The sequence below is a fragment of the Canis lupus genome, chromosome 8, assembly GCF_011100685.1.
Source record: "Canis lupus familiaris isolate Mischka breed German Shepherd chromosome 8, alternate assembly UU_Cfam_GSD_1.0, whole genome shotgun sequence".
Taxonomy (NCBI): Eukaryota; Metazoa; Chordata; class Mammalia; order Carnivora; family Canidae; genus Canis; species Canis lupus.
In genome coordinates, this window is record NC_049229.1 from 60,186,699 (window position 1) to 60,203,936 (window position 17,238).

Sequence of the window (17,238 nt, forward strand, 5' to 3'; positions counted from 1 at the left end):
CTTATTGCAAGTACATGCATGAACCAATTTTTTTTAAAGGAACGGATGTTTAAAAAAAAACAAAACCAACCAGAGGGGGGTGCCTGGCTGGCTCAGTTGGCAGAGCAAACGACTCGATGTCGGGGGTCATGAGTTTAAGCCCCACATTGGGGGTAGAGTACTTTAAAAAAAAAACAAAAAAAAACAAAAAGAAAACAAAAAGATAGCTGCTCTAATCAAAATGAGTCAACTGGCAAGAAAATTTCCTTCTGCCCTCCACAGTTGAATTGGCAGATTCAAGAACTATGGAGGTAAATCGACTTTAGGCAGAAGTGCAGCTTCCTGCCGTCTGCCTGGTGCCGGTGTGGACCACACGGCAAGCAGCGGAGGCAGAGGCCAGCCAGCAAGCAGACTCATCCTTAGATTTCATCAAGTTCCAAAGGGTGAGACAACCCCAAGAATAACTGTCCTCTACTTCCTGCTGCACCATAATGGCTCAAGGAACATCTTACTTTGCCTCTGCACACAGAACGAACACAATCAGTGACTTGTCCTGTCTCGAGCCTGAAAGCACGGCATCGCCTCAGCTCCTGATCCCACAGTTTGACTGCTCCTCCTTCTTTCGACCTAATAACAACCCAAACCAAAAGGAGCATTTGTTATTAGCTATTCCAAATAATTTTTGAAATCCTGAATTATAAGCAGAATAGTGAAAAAAAAGGCCATGATATTCACTTTTTATAGCAATTTTAAGATACACTGTATTCCAGTTATCATGTTTAAGCAGATTTTACTTTACTTTTACTTCATTTTCCTGACATGAGCATAATCTTATTTAGCTCCCACCTCCCATATGATTAAGGCAATGTGTAAAATGATGTATAGCGTTAACATGATAATGAGAACGTGAGCCTAGATATGCGATCAGAGATGCTACAGCCACGGCTGAAACCCGCACTGAAAGTGCGCAGAGAGGTGCGGGCTGCAGGGCTGCGGGGACCCCAGCGCCAGAGCAATATGGAAAAGACAGGATACAACCCACTTATGGTTTTTCACTTGGAAGAACTGAAAAGGGTACAACTTTATTTTCTGTAAGATGAACTGTTTTGTCTCAGGACAAAAACATGCCTGTGCACCGCAAGAGTCTTCCTTCACGTGGGAGACAAGAGCTGCTACATTTGTGTTTCATATATGTGTCTCCACTCAATCCTGACTGGAAAGGTTCTTACTTCTTGGACATGGAAACACCACATTTACTGGAAAGGACTATGTTGGCAGAAAAATCTATTCTAAGTATTTAGCTCCTCAGAGGTTTTCAAAGCGAAACTCAGAAAAAGGCCTTTCCTCAGACTTAAATTTTGAAGCCTTGTATTACATGATTTTTTTTTAAATTAATTATTTATTTATTTATGATAGTCACACAGAGAGAGAGAGAGAGAGAGAGGCAGAGACACAGGCAGAGGGAGAAGCAGGCTCCATGCACCAGGAGCCCAACGTGGGACTCGACCCCGGGTCTCCAGGATCGCGCCCTGGGCCAAAGGCAGGCGCCAAACCGCTGCGCCACCCAGGGATCCCGTATTACATGATTTTATGTAACAAGTTTGCCTCAAGGAAAAGCAAACAAGGCATTTAGTTTGTAGCACCCCCTCGTCCTCTTCTGAGGCGGCAAGCAGTAGGCACCCTGCCCATCAGTGTCCGTTTGGACAAAAGACAAGACAGAGGGCAGCCAAGGTGCATCCTGTGTTTGAGGGCAAAATTCTTCCAGCAAATACTTGTACAGGATACAGACATTAAGATCAGCTCTCTGCCTGCACCATAACTACCTCGGAGAAATTCTCAGCCTGATTGTTGGGGTCTAGGCTTCTCCACAACATGAAAAAAAATTTCAAGTGACTTTGGACCACAAATTAATAATCAATACGGCAGCATGTAGGAGGCAATAAAGGCGAAGCACAGGAGGAAGTTGTTCAGATAGGACAACGTGTCTGGCCTAGAAAACACTGGAATAACGAACTGCAAACCCCAGGCAGCCCCCGACGCACAAATGCACGCACAGTGAGGCCATGCACAGGAGGAGGACTCACGGCCTTTCCTTGCCGCCGGTCACGATGAGTCCGTCCCGCAGGGTGGTGTACATGGCAAACACGGGCCCGTTGTGAGCTCTGGCCACGATCCTACACAGTATGTGATCTTTCCACACACAGACATCTCCACTGATGGTACCTGTAAACGTCAAGTTATTCTGAAAAGGAGTGGGGAAGGGGGAGACAGACTCATCAAAAGTTCAAATAGAGATGAAACAGACGCAATTCTCTACTGTAGCAGGGCCTACCTCCCAGACGGCACGGTGGGGCGAGGCTGGGGCCACAGTGGGCCGGAGCCAGAAAACCCCAACTCGAGGCCTGGCTTCGTCAGGGCCTGCTGTCCTCCTCTGCTGCAAATTCACTGGCCTAGCCTCCTTGCACAAGCCTTGGCACTTCTAGAAGAATCAGCTTTTTCACGCTGATAAAGCTTGAGGGAGTTCAGCTCTCTGTCCCTTAAGTCTAAAATATTATCATTCTGGTTTATATGGTCCCTGTGGGCTGCTTCCCTCCAGCTGCCCAAGGAATAATGTGCAGTCATTAGTAATGGGGAGTGCAAAGAAGGGTAGGAAGTGAAAATAACTTTCCATGAGATCTGATAAAGTATTTTGTCACAGAAAGTAAAACCATAAATAGAGCAAAGTTGTGGGAATTTTTAGATTTGACTAATTCATGAAGTTACATATATAAAATTAACATTTGCCATGACTTCTTAAAATCAAAATAGCAAAGTCAGTGAGATACAAAATAAGATAAATTGGATAAGTACCAAAAGTAATAGAGCTTCAGATCATTCTGAGAATTGCAATTCTGATCTAGTTCATTTATGTGGAGACTGGAGAAATTAAATTCTGCATATTTGCTATTTTCATCCATTTCAGTTTCACTTTTAGAGCAACCGGTACAAGATCTTTCACCAGAAACAGCATGGAGAGAAGCGTTAGGAAAATTTTGAATTACAACAAAACAAAGATTTTCTTTAATCTTTTTGAAAATATTATATAGTTGGTATGTTTATTTCCCTACAACAATTTTTTTAAAGTTAGTCTCTACCCAGGATGTGTGGCTGGAACTCTGGACCCTGTGATCACGAGTCCCAGGCTCTACCGACAGAACTAGCCAGGGCCCCTCCCTACAACAATTTAATGTGACTTCAAATTCCTCAGCATTTACGTATTTTCTTTGTACTTCATATTTGGATGACAATAATGACAGTTGTCATCTGGAAGCATCATAATCCATGCCTTATCTGCAATTAGAAAGTAAGTGCTTCAGGTGTAAATACCAGTATTTTACTTCCCTTGCTCTTTTACGGCCCCGAGCCAAACAAGATGCCCAAAAAGACCTAAATTGGACATCAACCCATCTCAGTAAACACTCTGACTGCACTGCTGCTTCAAACATGAGTGAATTATGACTAATATTTTACTCTTCAAGTTTATTTTCTTTTGGGAATGGGCAACTGGCTACATAAGGAATTTTATACATGAAGAAAGTTAATCTACACGGACAAATTAAATGTCAGAAGCATTTGAATATGCGAGTTCTTCTTCTGGAAAGGAATTACTGATCTTATATAATGAACGCCCAAAATGTTTAATAGAAGTTTGACATGGTATGACCAAAGTTTTCAATATTTCCCCCCTCAAAAATGTGTGCTTAAAGGTTCTAAGAGTATAATTTTCTTCATGTATTACGTACCCAGATAAACACGTTAGTAAGGAAATCCACTTAGGTTTCTGATGCACCAAAGGATTTAAAAAGCCTGGCCAGGGCGCAGGGTATTAGAGGAAAGAGATGTGGATTGTGAACCACCAGCCCAGATGGGATGGAGGAGGGGAGGGACAGCTCTCTCTAGAACACTCCCTGTGAAGGCCAGGAACTGTGTTCTCTTTCCTCCTCGGTGAGCGGTGAGTGCACCGGCCCAGAGCACTTCCAACTATGTGCTAAGCAGTGAATTAAGATGATAGCAAAAAAGGAAATCCTAAACCCAAGTACCACCTTACATAGAAGAAAATTACATTTCTTGATTCATCTTTCCATATTCTGACAAATCTCTAGGATTATGAGGCACTACCAGGAGGGCAGAAATTTTAGGAGATTTAGGGTGACAGTTACAAGATTAAGGAAGGCTTTTAAGAATGCCAATGGCCTAAAGACTCAAATATTTCATTATAATTCTTCTCCCTCATTAATGTTCTCTCCCACTCCCAGATTTCTGAAAGTATCAGATTACTTCTATCAGTACAGGAAGGTGAAAGCATGCATGACCAGGACGTATGCAACAATTAGTGGGTCCCAATGCCACTGAACGAGGTTATGGTGGCTTATCTATCTAAAGTAAGTAAACCCAAAGTAGTCCAATTTCCGTAATTCTGAGATACACTAGCACAGGCATTTCAAGAGACATACTGCACCAAATGCCACAGCGAGCATGGTCTGCATCCGGGCATCCTCCACTGCGCTCAGGAGCCCTTTTTTGCTAAGAAGAGCCCTTCCGGCCAGTGTCCAGAACTTCACGTGTTTGACTCCCACAGAGACAAACTGGGAATCTGAATCTGGTCGGAATTCTGCCACAAAAATACGTTGGTTGTGACCAGCTCTGCTGGCAATTTTGGCACCTGACAAAAAAGAGACAACAGAATTATCAAGGTTAGTATAGGAAGCTAATTGTTACAAGATTAAGCAGTTATTCATATAGTTCAAAAACCAAATACTTCTAAGGGGGCATGTCCCTTGCACGGCTACCAGCAATCACAGGACAACTGCCTGGGGAGAGGGTCCTTTCACATATTTTCTCAAGGGATATGTGTGTCAATGGGAGCTTTATTATCACAGAAGGGCCATCCTTGATTTTGGGAATCACAGCTTACCTTCTTCTGTGTGGCTCTGTGAACTTCACTTTTTATGGCAGCTATATATATAACTGAAGAGTTTTGTCTAAAGTGCAAGTAATATTACCTTATTGATCTTTATTGTCACTTACAATATACTTCATTTCTGATCTTATTACCCTCCATAACAAATCAAACAATAATTAGCAAAGAGACTTACATATGGTTTCTTACTGAAAAGAGAGAGCAGTAAATCATGTGTAGTATTAATAACTTTCATTAATTTATGTTTTGTGAGCTTCTTTCACTGAGTTTTTAAAGTGGAACATACCAACAGTAACATCAACTGTGTACTGTGTATTGTGTAGGGCTGAAATGAAAAATGATTTCAATCACCAAGTTTAGGCAAATATTAGAGAATGCACATTACCCTAGTATTCTTATTTTTAAAAATTATGAAGGAAAAAAGAACCCTACCTTCCTGCCATCTCCAAATGGTAATAGTATGTTCTGGGTCTAGCCCCACAGACAGCAAGAGTTTGCCAGTAGCACTGAAGCTGACTGAACACACGCCCTTTGAATGGTAGCATCTCAGTATAGATAAAGTCTGCTTGTTCACTGCATCCCAGATGTGGATGGAAGGAGCTGTAGCTAAATAAACATAAAATCCAAAAGTTGTATTATGCCTATTATAAATGTTTCCATTTCCGTAGCTGATGCATATTTTCTGAAACATGGAAAAGTCTGTACCAAACGAAGACTGTGTACTTAAAAATAGCTCAAAACTAAGACCCCCCCCCCAAAAGAAACAGATTCATAAACACAAAGAGCTGATAGTTGCTAGAAGGTAGGGTGGTAGGGGGATGGACAAGATGGGGGAAGGGGTGGAAGACAGAGGCTCCTGGTTAGGAGTAAATCATGGGATGAAAGACAACATGGGGAGCAGGGTCAGTGGTGCTGTAATGGCATGGCATGCCGGTGACAGGTGTCAGCCACACTCATGGTGAGCACACAACGTATTGTCCAGTCATGATACCATATGCCTGAAACTTGTGTAACACAATGTGTCAACTATACCTCAATTAAAAAAAATAAATAAAAGTAAAGAAAAAAAAAGAAAGAGGAAGGAAAGGAAAAAGTACAGGGTACTTATTCAGGCAATAGTTCAAATTGCACTTTTGAGAAAATAACACTTAAACAAGAAAATAAGGCAATCACAAACCTTAAACTACTAAAAAATAATGCACGTTTTACATGTGTTAAATCTTTATGTAATTATGTGGAGAAATATACAAATATACAATAATTAAAAATCAGATTATATTCAGTTATCTGCTATCTTTGTTACTGAACATTAGTTATAATGTTATTCAATATCTTATGTTATTTGAAGGAGAGATGAAAAGCAAGCATAAATTGAGAAAGGCAGCGGGTAGGACTCACCTGAATAGATATGAAAAGAAATTTTCAACCATATAGACAGAGATTTGGTAAAAAGCTAAGTTCATATCACTTTATAAGACAGTGTTGTTTTTTAAAAACAGGATTTCAGGGAAGAAATAACACTGCTTATCTTTTATTTTTATTTATTTTATTTATTTTTCAAGATTTTTTTTTTATTAAAAGAAAAATTGTTTTAGTAGGCTCTACACCCAACATGGGGCTTGAACTCATGACCCCAAGATCAAGAATTGCAAATTCTACTGACTGAGCCAGCCAGGCACCCCAACACTTTATTTTTAGGTAATCTCTACACCCAACATGGGATATGAATTCAACCCTGAGATCAAGAGTCACATGCTCCACCAGGTGCCCCCCAAATGGCTAATCTTTTAAAAAACTGTATTTGTTGCTATTCGTCTTGTGTAGCCCATTTCTACTCTTTAAAAAAATTTTCCCAGTTATCTGTATTTTCTAAGTAAAAATATCAGGGCTTTGTATTATCCTTTCTTCATGAACTACAGCCTATAAAAATGAACAGATAAGTCAATTTGGCAGCTAATTCAGTTTCATAACATAGGTACTTTTATTTAAAATTTAAGATTTTATTTATTTGAGAGAGAGAGAGAACACAGAAGGAGAGGGGGACGCAGACTCCCAACTGTGCAGGAAGCGTGATGTGGGGCTCTATCCCAGGACCCGGGGATCATGATCAGAGCTAAAGGCAGATGCTTAACGACTGAGCCACTCAGGTGCCCCAGAACAGAAGTACTTTTAGTAAAATAATCAAACTACTAAAGTATGTTTGTTTCAAATTATAAATCTGCTACAAATATTGCCAAAATAGAGACAATTTAGTTTCCAAAGAAAATACTGTGATCAATTTAGACTATACTGTATATACCATCTACAATTTATAGTATACAATGTTAAATCTGAGAGCTCTTCAAAGTAATTAAAATACATTAAACCAGGGATTTCAAGTCATTAAGTAAAAATTGTTCAAAGATTTCTACAACTGTAAAAAATAGAAACTGTATGGAAATAGACTTAAAAGCTTACCATATGGGGTGCCTGGGTGGCTCAGTCAGTTAAGTATTTGGCTCTTTATTGCAGCTTGGGTCATGATCTCAGGGTTTTGAGATCAAACTGCCTGCCAGGCTCCACACTCAGCACGGACTCGGCTTGGAATCCTCTCCCTCTGCCCGTCCCCTGCTTGTGCATGCACTCTCTCTCTTTCTCAAATAAACTAAAAAAGTTTATCATATAATAAAATAGGGTATTTGTGCATGTAAAAATGAACATAATAACTTAAGTACTGAACTAAAATTAGAATGTTCCTTATTCAATATAAAAGTCAAAGAATATGAGGGACTGGCAAACTTAATATGTAGCATTGACAGTAACCATGGAACTATGGAAAGAGTCCAGATGTCCTTTGACAGATGAATTTATAAAGAAGATGCGGTATAGATACACAATGGAATATTAGCCATCAAAAGAATGAAATCTTGCCATTTTTAACAATGTGGATGAAGCTAGAAAGTATTATGCTTAGTGAAATTAAAGACAAATCCCATATGATTTCACTCATGTGGAATTTAAGAAACAAAACAAATGAACATTTGGGAAGGAAACAAAAGGGAGGCAAACCATACTAGACTTAACTATAGAGAACAAACTAAAGATCGCTGGGGGTGAGGAGCGAGATATGCTAGACGGGTGGTGGGGATTAAGGCAGGCACATGTTGGGATGGGCACTGGGTGTTGTATATAAGTGATGAATCTCTAAATTCTACTCCTGAAACCAATATTACACTGTTATGTTAACTAGAACTTAAACACTTGAAAAAAATGTAAACATGTACTAGGGCAGTCTATAATTTTTTGCCAGTAATAAATATTATATAGGTCTTCTATAATACAGAAACACTTTTACGTGTTCATAAAAAGCAACCCTGAGCAATCCATATACTTTATTTGCCTAAATGTGATGAGGTAGATAATGGATTTTCAAGAAACATCACTCAGTTTTGTCTCCAAATTTCATATATCACAAATTACCAAAACCTTCATTTATTTAAACTCTACATAGCAAGTAATCTTAAGGAAGTTGAGCTACTGAGCTTTTCAAACTTTCATAGAAAGTTAAATGAGATGGTAAGGAGCATATACGTAAAATTTATGTTTTAAAACATGACCATGACCATGTCATGGGACTGCTACTATCCAAACTGTTCTGAACTTGTATCAGTAACAGGATTTAAGATTTAAGTCACCGCAAACTTTCAACGTCTTTTCTAACTTACTGAAGAAGGATTAAGTTAGGGGGCACCTGGGTGGCTCGTGGCTCAGTTGGGTAAGCACCTGCCTTCAGCTCAGGTCATGATCCCGGGGTCTTGGGATTGAACTCCATGCTCAGTGGGATCCTGCTTCTCACTATGCTCCTACCCCTGCTCATGCTTTCTCTCTCTCTCTCAAATAAAATCTTTTAATATTTTTTATTTTTAAAAAAGATTTTATTTATGTATTCATGAGAGACACAGAGAGAGAGGCAGGGACACAGGCAGAGGGAGAAGCAGGCTCTATGCAGGGAGCCCAATATGGGACTTGATCCCAGGACCCCCGGAGTCACGCACTGGGAAGAAGGCAAATGTCCAACTGCTGAGCCACCCAGGCGTCCTGAATCCTTTTTTTTTTTTTTTTAAGAGAAAGATTAAATGATGTTCATTAAGTACATTTTATTTCCTCCTATGATTCAAAAATGGTCATTCATGATACTGGAGTAGCACAGACCCTGTTCGCTCTCTTCCCTTTCCAACGCGCCACCAGCTAATGGGTGCACCTCTAAGCTTCACTTCTAGGCAGATGTGTTTTCCATGAAGTCAGTCGGGCCCTAAGTCACACACAGCTGGCAGAGCCAACAGAGGTGTGGTATCTTCAGGATCCATTTCTGTTCTTCCTCCTATTATATCAAGCTCTCTCTGGAAAATCAATCCCACTGACTTTATCAGCATTCCTAAACTCTAAGTCTCTGGTACAGAGATGCTGTAAGGTCTCTTTCAATTACTAATTGGAGTTTACAAGAATCAAAGTTTTATTTTATTTTATTTTTTTAAATTTTTATTTATTTATGATAGTCACACAGAGAGAGAGAGAGAGAGAGAGAGAGAGAGGCAGAGACACAGGCAGAGGGAGAAGCAGGCTCCATGCACCGGGAGCCTGACGTGGGATTTGATCCCGGGTCTCCAGGATCGCGCCCTGGGCCAAAGGCAGGCGCTAAACCGCTGCGCCACCCAGGGATCCCAGAATCAAAGTTTTAAAGGATATATTCTTTGTCCGTCCTTTACCTTGCCTTTGGTGCAGCCTAATAAAAACTGTATTTTAAAACAAGACTTTAACATGAGCCATTAAGTGCACCAACTGTATTTCACACTTTAGTTTCTGTGGTGGACAGCTCTGCTGCATATCCACCATTCATTACCTCCTTCCTTCTTAATAAAGCTATACTTCTATTCAGGAATCCATTCCTCCCGTAAGTAGAGCAAGTGATTCAGGGGAAAGACACTGCCGGCTCAGAGGATTAGTCTAAGCCCCTTGTAATAACATCCCCTGTGCCCTCAAGCCCCCACGCTCCATTCCCCACTGCCCATCTCCAGCAGGGAGATTTAGTTCAGTGACCCAGACTCAGCCCATCAGCACATGGTATTATTCCCCAGGTGTTTTCTTAGTACAGGGTTTGCTTGGGGCCTTCAAATGACTCAATGAGACTAAAGAAAGGACTTTTAGCTCATGGTTCTGAAAAAGGTGTTCATCCTTTTCCCCCTAAATGAAAGCAAAGAAGCCTATAACTTGAACTGGCACTGGCAATTCTCTTCTGACCACAAATGCAACCAGCCTTAGGGCTAATAAATTCCCTTATATTCTGTCACAGATGGCACATGGAAGACCAACTAAAGTCCCTTAATGGACAACTGCCTATTATGACAAATGGTAACTATGAGGGTGGGGGTAGTTCTCGTTCTTCAAATCCTCTTAAGGACCAAATGTCAAAATCTTAGCACTGCCTTAGGTACACTAAGGAAAAAACTTTGTCAGACAAAAGATATCCCCTTACTGTCTACTCAAAAAACATGTAATGTATTCAAATGTGATTATATCACATATTTTCTAATAGATATTACATTCCCACATTCCAAAGTGACTTCAAAACTTTAGCTCCCACCTTCCTCACCATCTCCTCACTCTCAGCTATTAAAGAAAATAGAGCTTCCTTATTTTCCCACTCCCGCCCCCAAACCCACCATTCTTGTCTTCCCTTTAATCTTTATGTCTGTGAATACTTTCTTCCCGCCCACTGTTTCTCCGTAAGTATTCCCCGATCTCGCTGAGCCAGCTGCTCAAGCGAAAAATTAACAGCCTTGCTTCTTCACTTTCTGTCAGGCCCTCACATCCAATTCTTCCAAAAGGACCACTGGGCTTTACCTTCAAAATATAATCCCATCTTTTTCTTTTTTTTTTTTAAATCATATTACCACCTCAGATCACGTTAGCTTTAAAAGTTTACTTATTGCCTCTCTCCCTCTGGAGCTGAGGTCTGCAAACTTTTTCTGTAAAGAGTCAGAAACATGGGACGCCCAGGGGGCTCAGTGGTTGAGCCTCTGCCTTCGGCTCAGGGTGTGATCCCAGGGTCCTGGAATCCTGCCCCACATGAAGCTCCCTGCTCATCACGGAGCCTGTCTCTCCCTCTCCCTCTGCCTGCCATATCTCCCTCTCTCTCTCTCTGTTAAATAAATAAATAAATAAAACCTTAAAAAAGTCAGAGTTTTTTATCCTTAAAATCAATTGCAAATGTTTGCCCATAATAAAATCACACATTTCAACTTTGAAAATGTCTCATGTAGATAGTTACTGACAAGTTTGAATATTAATCTACAAGTACATGATGTTAACTGTCAATCACCTGGAAAGCATTTAGAGCATTCTTTTAGGGTCTTGTCTTGGTATCTGGCTTTTAGCACGTATTACATTGCAGAATAATCATCATAAACCGAAGGTTAGGTGCAAGTTCTTCAGTTTCAGTTAAGCCAATTTTTGAAATATGGACATTTTCTTTGCATTTGCATCAAGATCTGAAAAGTGCTGCTGGCACTATAGTTTAAGGCCAGAAAATACATTTGCTATAAATGGGATTTGCACTTCTTGTTCTAAAGTTTGATGGCATGAGACCTGTATCATGCAGGGTGGCATTACTTGGGATTACAACACTAGCCACCATCAATGAGTTTCTTGTAGGTGTAAGTTTCACTGGAATTGTAACTTCCAGTTGTTACAGTGATTGTAGTTTCCTTGTAATTTCAGGTGGAATTCATTAAGAAACATTACTAAGTCTGTAGCAAAAAACTAATTTTCAAGGCCATTCAGAGATGGACAGCACTACTTTTCTCATTCAGAAAAATTTCAGTCTTGGCTCTAGCTCCTAAAATTGCAATAATGCTATTACTAAACCACTAAACTGCTGTAGGATAGGACAAGTCAGGATACTCAGCTTCTATGTCTAAAATAAATTCATGGAACTCATGTGGGTTAAATCTCTGTGAACAAATGACATTCACTGTTGATTCTCGATGACAAATTGAGGTTGTCACTAATACATGATACACTGAAATGTTTTCCAAAAACTACCTGTTGATGGATAGCACAACAAATAACCACAGGCTTTAAACACCTCAAATTTCCACCAGCTTTGAACATGTAACCAACTATTCCTTTCTCTGCTCCAGCTCCACATGTATTTCCACCACCATCAGTTGTCATGTATCTTAGCAGATTCCACTTCAGATTGTCCTGAATTAATGTTTTCTTAACTTCTCTGAAAATATTATCTTTTGTAGTTGTTCATAGAGGCCAAGTCTTCAGTCACTTCAAAGGCACAGATTCCTTAAGTTAGCGATATCATATGTCAATGTGTCAGGAACTACGGGAAACCATTCAGCGTTATCGGCCTTGTTGGGGGTCTTGTTTTTAATTGACTGAGGCTGTTCCCAATACCCTCAACTCTTTTAGCAACAATTCTTACCAGAAAGCTAATAGTTTTAAACAAGTTTATTTTCTTTGGACATGTGTTCACTGCAATAAAAAATTATTTATTTATTTTAAATTATTTATTTATTTATTTATGATAGTCACACAGAGAGAGAGAGAGGAAGAGACATAGGCAGAGGGAGAAGCAGGCTCCAGGCACCGGGAGCCCGATGTGGGATTCGATCCCCGGTCTCCAGGATCGCGCCCTGGGCCAAAGGCAGGCGCTAAACCGCTGCGCCACCCAGGGATCCCTCAAAAATAATCTAATTACTCATAGCCAGTAAACAGCTTCCCTTGACTAACAAATGAGCCATTCAGAAACTCTGGTTGCAAGCTTATTTTATTTTTTGTTTTTGTCAAGAAATTCTGGTATGATGAGATAATCTCACAAATATTCTTTTAAATTTTTAATTTTTTTCTGACTGTTGGTTTCCTGTGAGCTGGGAATCCTGTGATAAAGCTTAGTGTGAAAATATTAACATATATTGTATTCTCTTAGCACAGCTACCGTGTCAATGCATGACAAACATGTTTACCACGTTAATTGGATAACAATATAATCCACATTTTACTGTGCCTTAAAAGTGTGACTTTCAAAGTCCGCTTTCCCTTTTTGCCTTGTTTTGACCCGATGGATATACACTGGTTAAACAGCAAAACACAAGGCTGTGGTGTAGCTTGAAACCTCCCAAGTTATAACGGCATCACTGCACTCTAGGTGTGTTGAGCAGCAGGGCAAAGCAATGAGAGCATCTTGTGTGCCTCTCATGCAGTCTCTCCACACTGCTGGAGCACAAAAAGCTGCCACAAACCACACGGAATGAGTCTGGCTGTGTCTAATAGAACTTTATCTATGGAGACTGAAATTTGAATTTCATATGATTTTCATGTGCTCTGAGTTTTTCTTTTGATTTCTCCCAACTGTCTAACTTAGTAAAAACTATACCTAGCTCATGGGCTATACAAAAACAGACAGTGGGCCAGATTTGGCCCAAGGGCTATAGTCTGCCAACCCATGCTCTTGAACATAACCAAGGGAGCAAAAAGATTCCCTGTTGTATCAGATAAATTTGTAGTTTAACAATTAAATTACAAAATGAAACTTTATCCTGGAGGAGAGAGAGATAGATACAAATCATGGGGAAATATTTTTGCATTAAACTGCTATTTTTACTATATTATGTAAACTGAAAATTGGGTTGAAAAAGCCTACTGAATACCTAAAAACAATGCACACATTATCTAGCAGCTTTTTAGAATCACAAAACTATGGTCAGGATAAGAGAAAGTTATTTTTAAATCTTTAAGTGATCTATTGATCTACTGTGTAATAAATGTAATGATATGTAAAAATAACAAAAATTTTGCTTTTAGGCAATACAATCTATTGATTCATATTTAAGATTAATTTACTCCCATTTGCACTCTTAGCAGCTATATGGTATTAGCAAGTGATTACCTACCGTGAAGGATTCTTTCAATAATTAAATAAGTAATACATGTAAAGTACTTACAATAGTGCTGCTGGTATACTAAAAAGGTCAAAGTATATTAGTTTTAAAGATAAACAATTACTATTGTTATTGCAGATAGGGCTCAGTATCATGATGTTAAAATGATGCATTTTTCTAAAATAGTTTCAAGTATCTTATGATTCTATAAAAATTTGGGCTATCATTAGTAAACAATATAAGTAGAACAGAAAATGATGAATTTTCCTTACCTGACATGTCTGCCAAATCACCTAAAATGGAAAAGCAGCAGAAAAATAATCCTCCATAAATAACACAAATACTTAAAAAAGTAAAATTTATAAAAATTCGATTATCACAAAATAATTTTTATATAACATATCATAGTCATATGCAAAATGAATCTTATGTTAAATTGAGTAAACTGTAAGTGAAGCCATTTGCTTCAATTACACATATATATTAAAATTTCATGTATAGGATCTTTCATTCTTTGGATAAAAAACTATTTTCTTTGTATTTGATGACTGACTTGAAATTTTATTTTATTTTTTAATTTTTTTACTTGAAATTTGAACAACTTAAAGATAATATATTGACATTATTTAAATGATACAACTCTTGTTTTAGTTTACAAAATGCCTTGTTAATAGACTGAAGTTTTAATGCATCTCTGCTTGGTCCTAAGAGTCCAAGATTCTAGCCAAGGGAAAAAAAAGTTTGCATGTAACTGGCTAAAATGCCACAAAAGCAAATATTTCCTCTGTGACCTATATGATTTTGAACAAAGAGAGCCATAAACATTTTAGGCAGTGTTTTGAGTCTTGCAGGTATTATACAAGCTTGGCAGGCAAACTAACTACTGATTCATTTCTCTTTGGATTTAGAAGAGAAAAAGTCCCTCACTCTTCGGTCTTCTCTTCAGTCTATCTTATAATTCATTAGCCGTCAGTAAAAATTTTCTGTATTTATTCTGTGGAAGAGTATAGCGGGGCAAGACATTGGGCTGCATATATGATCTAAAATTCACCTGGACTTTGACTTGGAAGGACAGAGAGTGGAGGATAATTAGCGATTCCACATTTCATTTTGAAAAGAGTTGCTTTTCAAAATAAAACAAAATACAAATCATTAAGTTGTACACCTGAAACTATGTTACATGTCATTTATATCTCAATAAAAAAAAAGGAGAACAGGGTCAAAGTTCATGAAAGATTATATTTGTGACCATATTTCTTAATCAAAAGAGAAAACTACAAGGGTGGCCCGAGTGGCTCAGCAGTTTAGTGCCGCTTTCAGCCCAGGGCCTGATCCTGGAGACCCAGGATGGAGTCCTGCATTGGGCTCCCTGCATGGAGCCTGCTTCTCCCTCTGCCTGTGTCTCTACCTCTCTCTCTTTCTCTGTGTGTCTCTCATGAATAAATAAATAAAATCTTAAAAAAAAAAAGAGAGAAAACTACAGCACTATTAAACAAAATTGCTTAACAAAGGGAGAGAGGGGGAAAGAAAAGGAGCAAAGCTGGGACATGGAAGAATCTTGCCTTCTAGAATCATATTCATATGCAAATTCCATTTACACAGAGATTTTATCCTTTTTTGGTAAGCTGCTTGGATCTCCAGCATCTAGAATAATGCCTTGTGCATGGCACATGCTCAATAAGTTTGCTGAGTAAATGAATTTAACTCAGTAAAAAATAACTCTATGCCAAGAGGCACTAAACTAGGCTCTTTCGTGACCAAAACGGTAATATAATCTCATTTTTTTTTGTGCAGAGAAAAAAATAAGACTTTAATTTTTAAAAATTTAGTGCAAAAAAAAGGTCTAGACCTATCCATTTACACTCAAAGATTAGAATCTTTTGTATGTAATGCATGAAGTATCAGTCTATTTCTTTTTAAAAATAGAAAAATTTATAGAAAGAAGGAATACAAGGGTCTTTGTGGTTTATCTGCAGAACTAAGCAACCCAGACAATTTTCTGACTGATCAATTTAGTACTTGTATGAAAAATGAAGATATTAAAAGCATAAATTATCCTTTCCAAGAAGAAAAGGACACCTGGAAAGTGGCTGAGCCACTGAGACCTACACCAAGATCCAGCAAACTCGATGACATCAATCATTTTTACCAAGTACACCAGAGTTACGAAGTTCTGACTGACCAAATCTATTGTGTAGTATTCACAGTGATCACTATTGGCAGATATGTTCTAAACAGACCTACTATCCTGTCATTTTGCTTATAGAGTTATGGCTTTTAAGTTTTCTAAAGAGCTAAAAGAAGACAGCAAGTGGTTTTAAAACAGTTGACAACTTAGATCAATAGCAAAGAAAGGAAAAAGGCAGAAAGATTTACCAGCATGGGCACTCAGCTTCTCTCTTCTTTCTGGCTCAAGCCAGGTGCCACAGATGTTGTGTCTCTGTCAGTTTACTTACTTCTTGGCTCCCCCTTATTTACCACTTCTTCCTCAAATTCTTCCTTTCTGCTTTATTTTTTTTAAAGATTTTATTTATTTATTCATGAGAGACTCACAGAGAGAGGCAGAGACACAGACAGAGGGAGAAGCAGGCTCCTGCAGGGATGTGGGACTCTATCCTGGACCCCGAGATCACGACCTGAGGCAAAGGCAGGCACTCAACTGCTGAACCACCCAGGCATCCCCTTCCTTTCTGCTTTAAATGCCACATTAATCCTTTTTGCTGATCAGAAATTTCTGCTAAAGGACTAAGTCCAACTATTTCAATCACCATAACATAGTTCATTCTTAATTCTGCACTGTCTGTACCAACTAAGATAACCAAAGTGAGAGAAAGATACCTGGAAGCAAATAATATTGGAAAACTGGGTGTGTGTGTTTTATATACAAATGCATTTTGAATAATACACAAATATATTTTATTTTTTCCCATAGGATACTGAGTTAATTTGAATAATATAATTACTTAAAATTGTTTCTTTTTAAAATATAGAAACATACCTACTTGGCCAGTTGCCACTATGTTGATAAATTTGGGATGCTGATTTACAGTGAGGCACAGTATATCATCATTATGTTCCTGATAAAAACTCTGGGTCCCTATAAAAAAAAGAATTTGAGAATTAAATCTGAAAACTTTAAGGTGTAACAGTCAAATGCATTTATCCAGAACAATAAACTGCTGTTTAACGTACTTAGTACGTATTTTTTGAGCATCATCATCATCATAAAAATTACTCAAAAGTCTTTAAGTGGATAGAGTCCTGAAAAGCATAAACCATGTAACACAAGGCTAAAGGTATCAAGTGCCACAGAGAGTTAAAGATCCAAATGCTATGGGAATTCTTATCATGGGCATATGGAACTCTTGG

At 38.7% G+C, this 17,238-nt stretch overlaps 1 protein-coding gene across 14 annotated transcripts in view; it reads right to left on the reverse strand.

The window, feature by feature from the left end:
• EML5 (EMAP like 5) overlaps positions 1-17,238 on the reverse strand; it is a 183,087-nt gene that overhangs the window by 8,544 nt on the left and 157,305 nt on the right. For 8 of the 14 annotated variants that reach the window (XR_005363659.1, XM_038545507.1, XM_038545503.1 and 5 more), the window contains 6 exons: positions 16,868-16,966; positions 14,142-14,162; positions 5,372-5,545; positions 4,473-4,681; positions 2,064-2,221; positions 492-606 (listed from right to left, as the gene is read on the reverse strand). Coding sequence is in view for 11 of the 14 variants with exons in the window: in XM_038545507.1 (XP_038401435.1) it covers positions 492-606; positions 2,064-2,221; positions 4,473-4,681; positions 5,372-5,545; positions 14,142-14,162; positions 16,868-16,966 (776 nt within the window). In the remaining 3 variants the exon portion in view is untranslated. Of the gene's footprint in view, positions 1-486; positions 607-2,033; positions 2,222-2,829; positions 2,971-4,472; positions 4,682-5,371; positions 5,546-14,141; positions 14,163-16,867; positions 16,967-17,238 lie in introns of those variants that run through there. The other 6 variants (XM_038545511.1, XM_038545512.1, XM_038545510.1 and 3 more) reach the window with 6 other exon arrangements.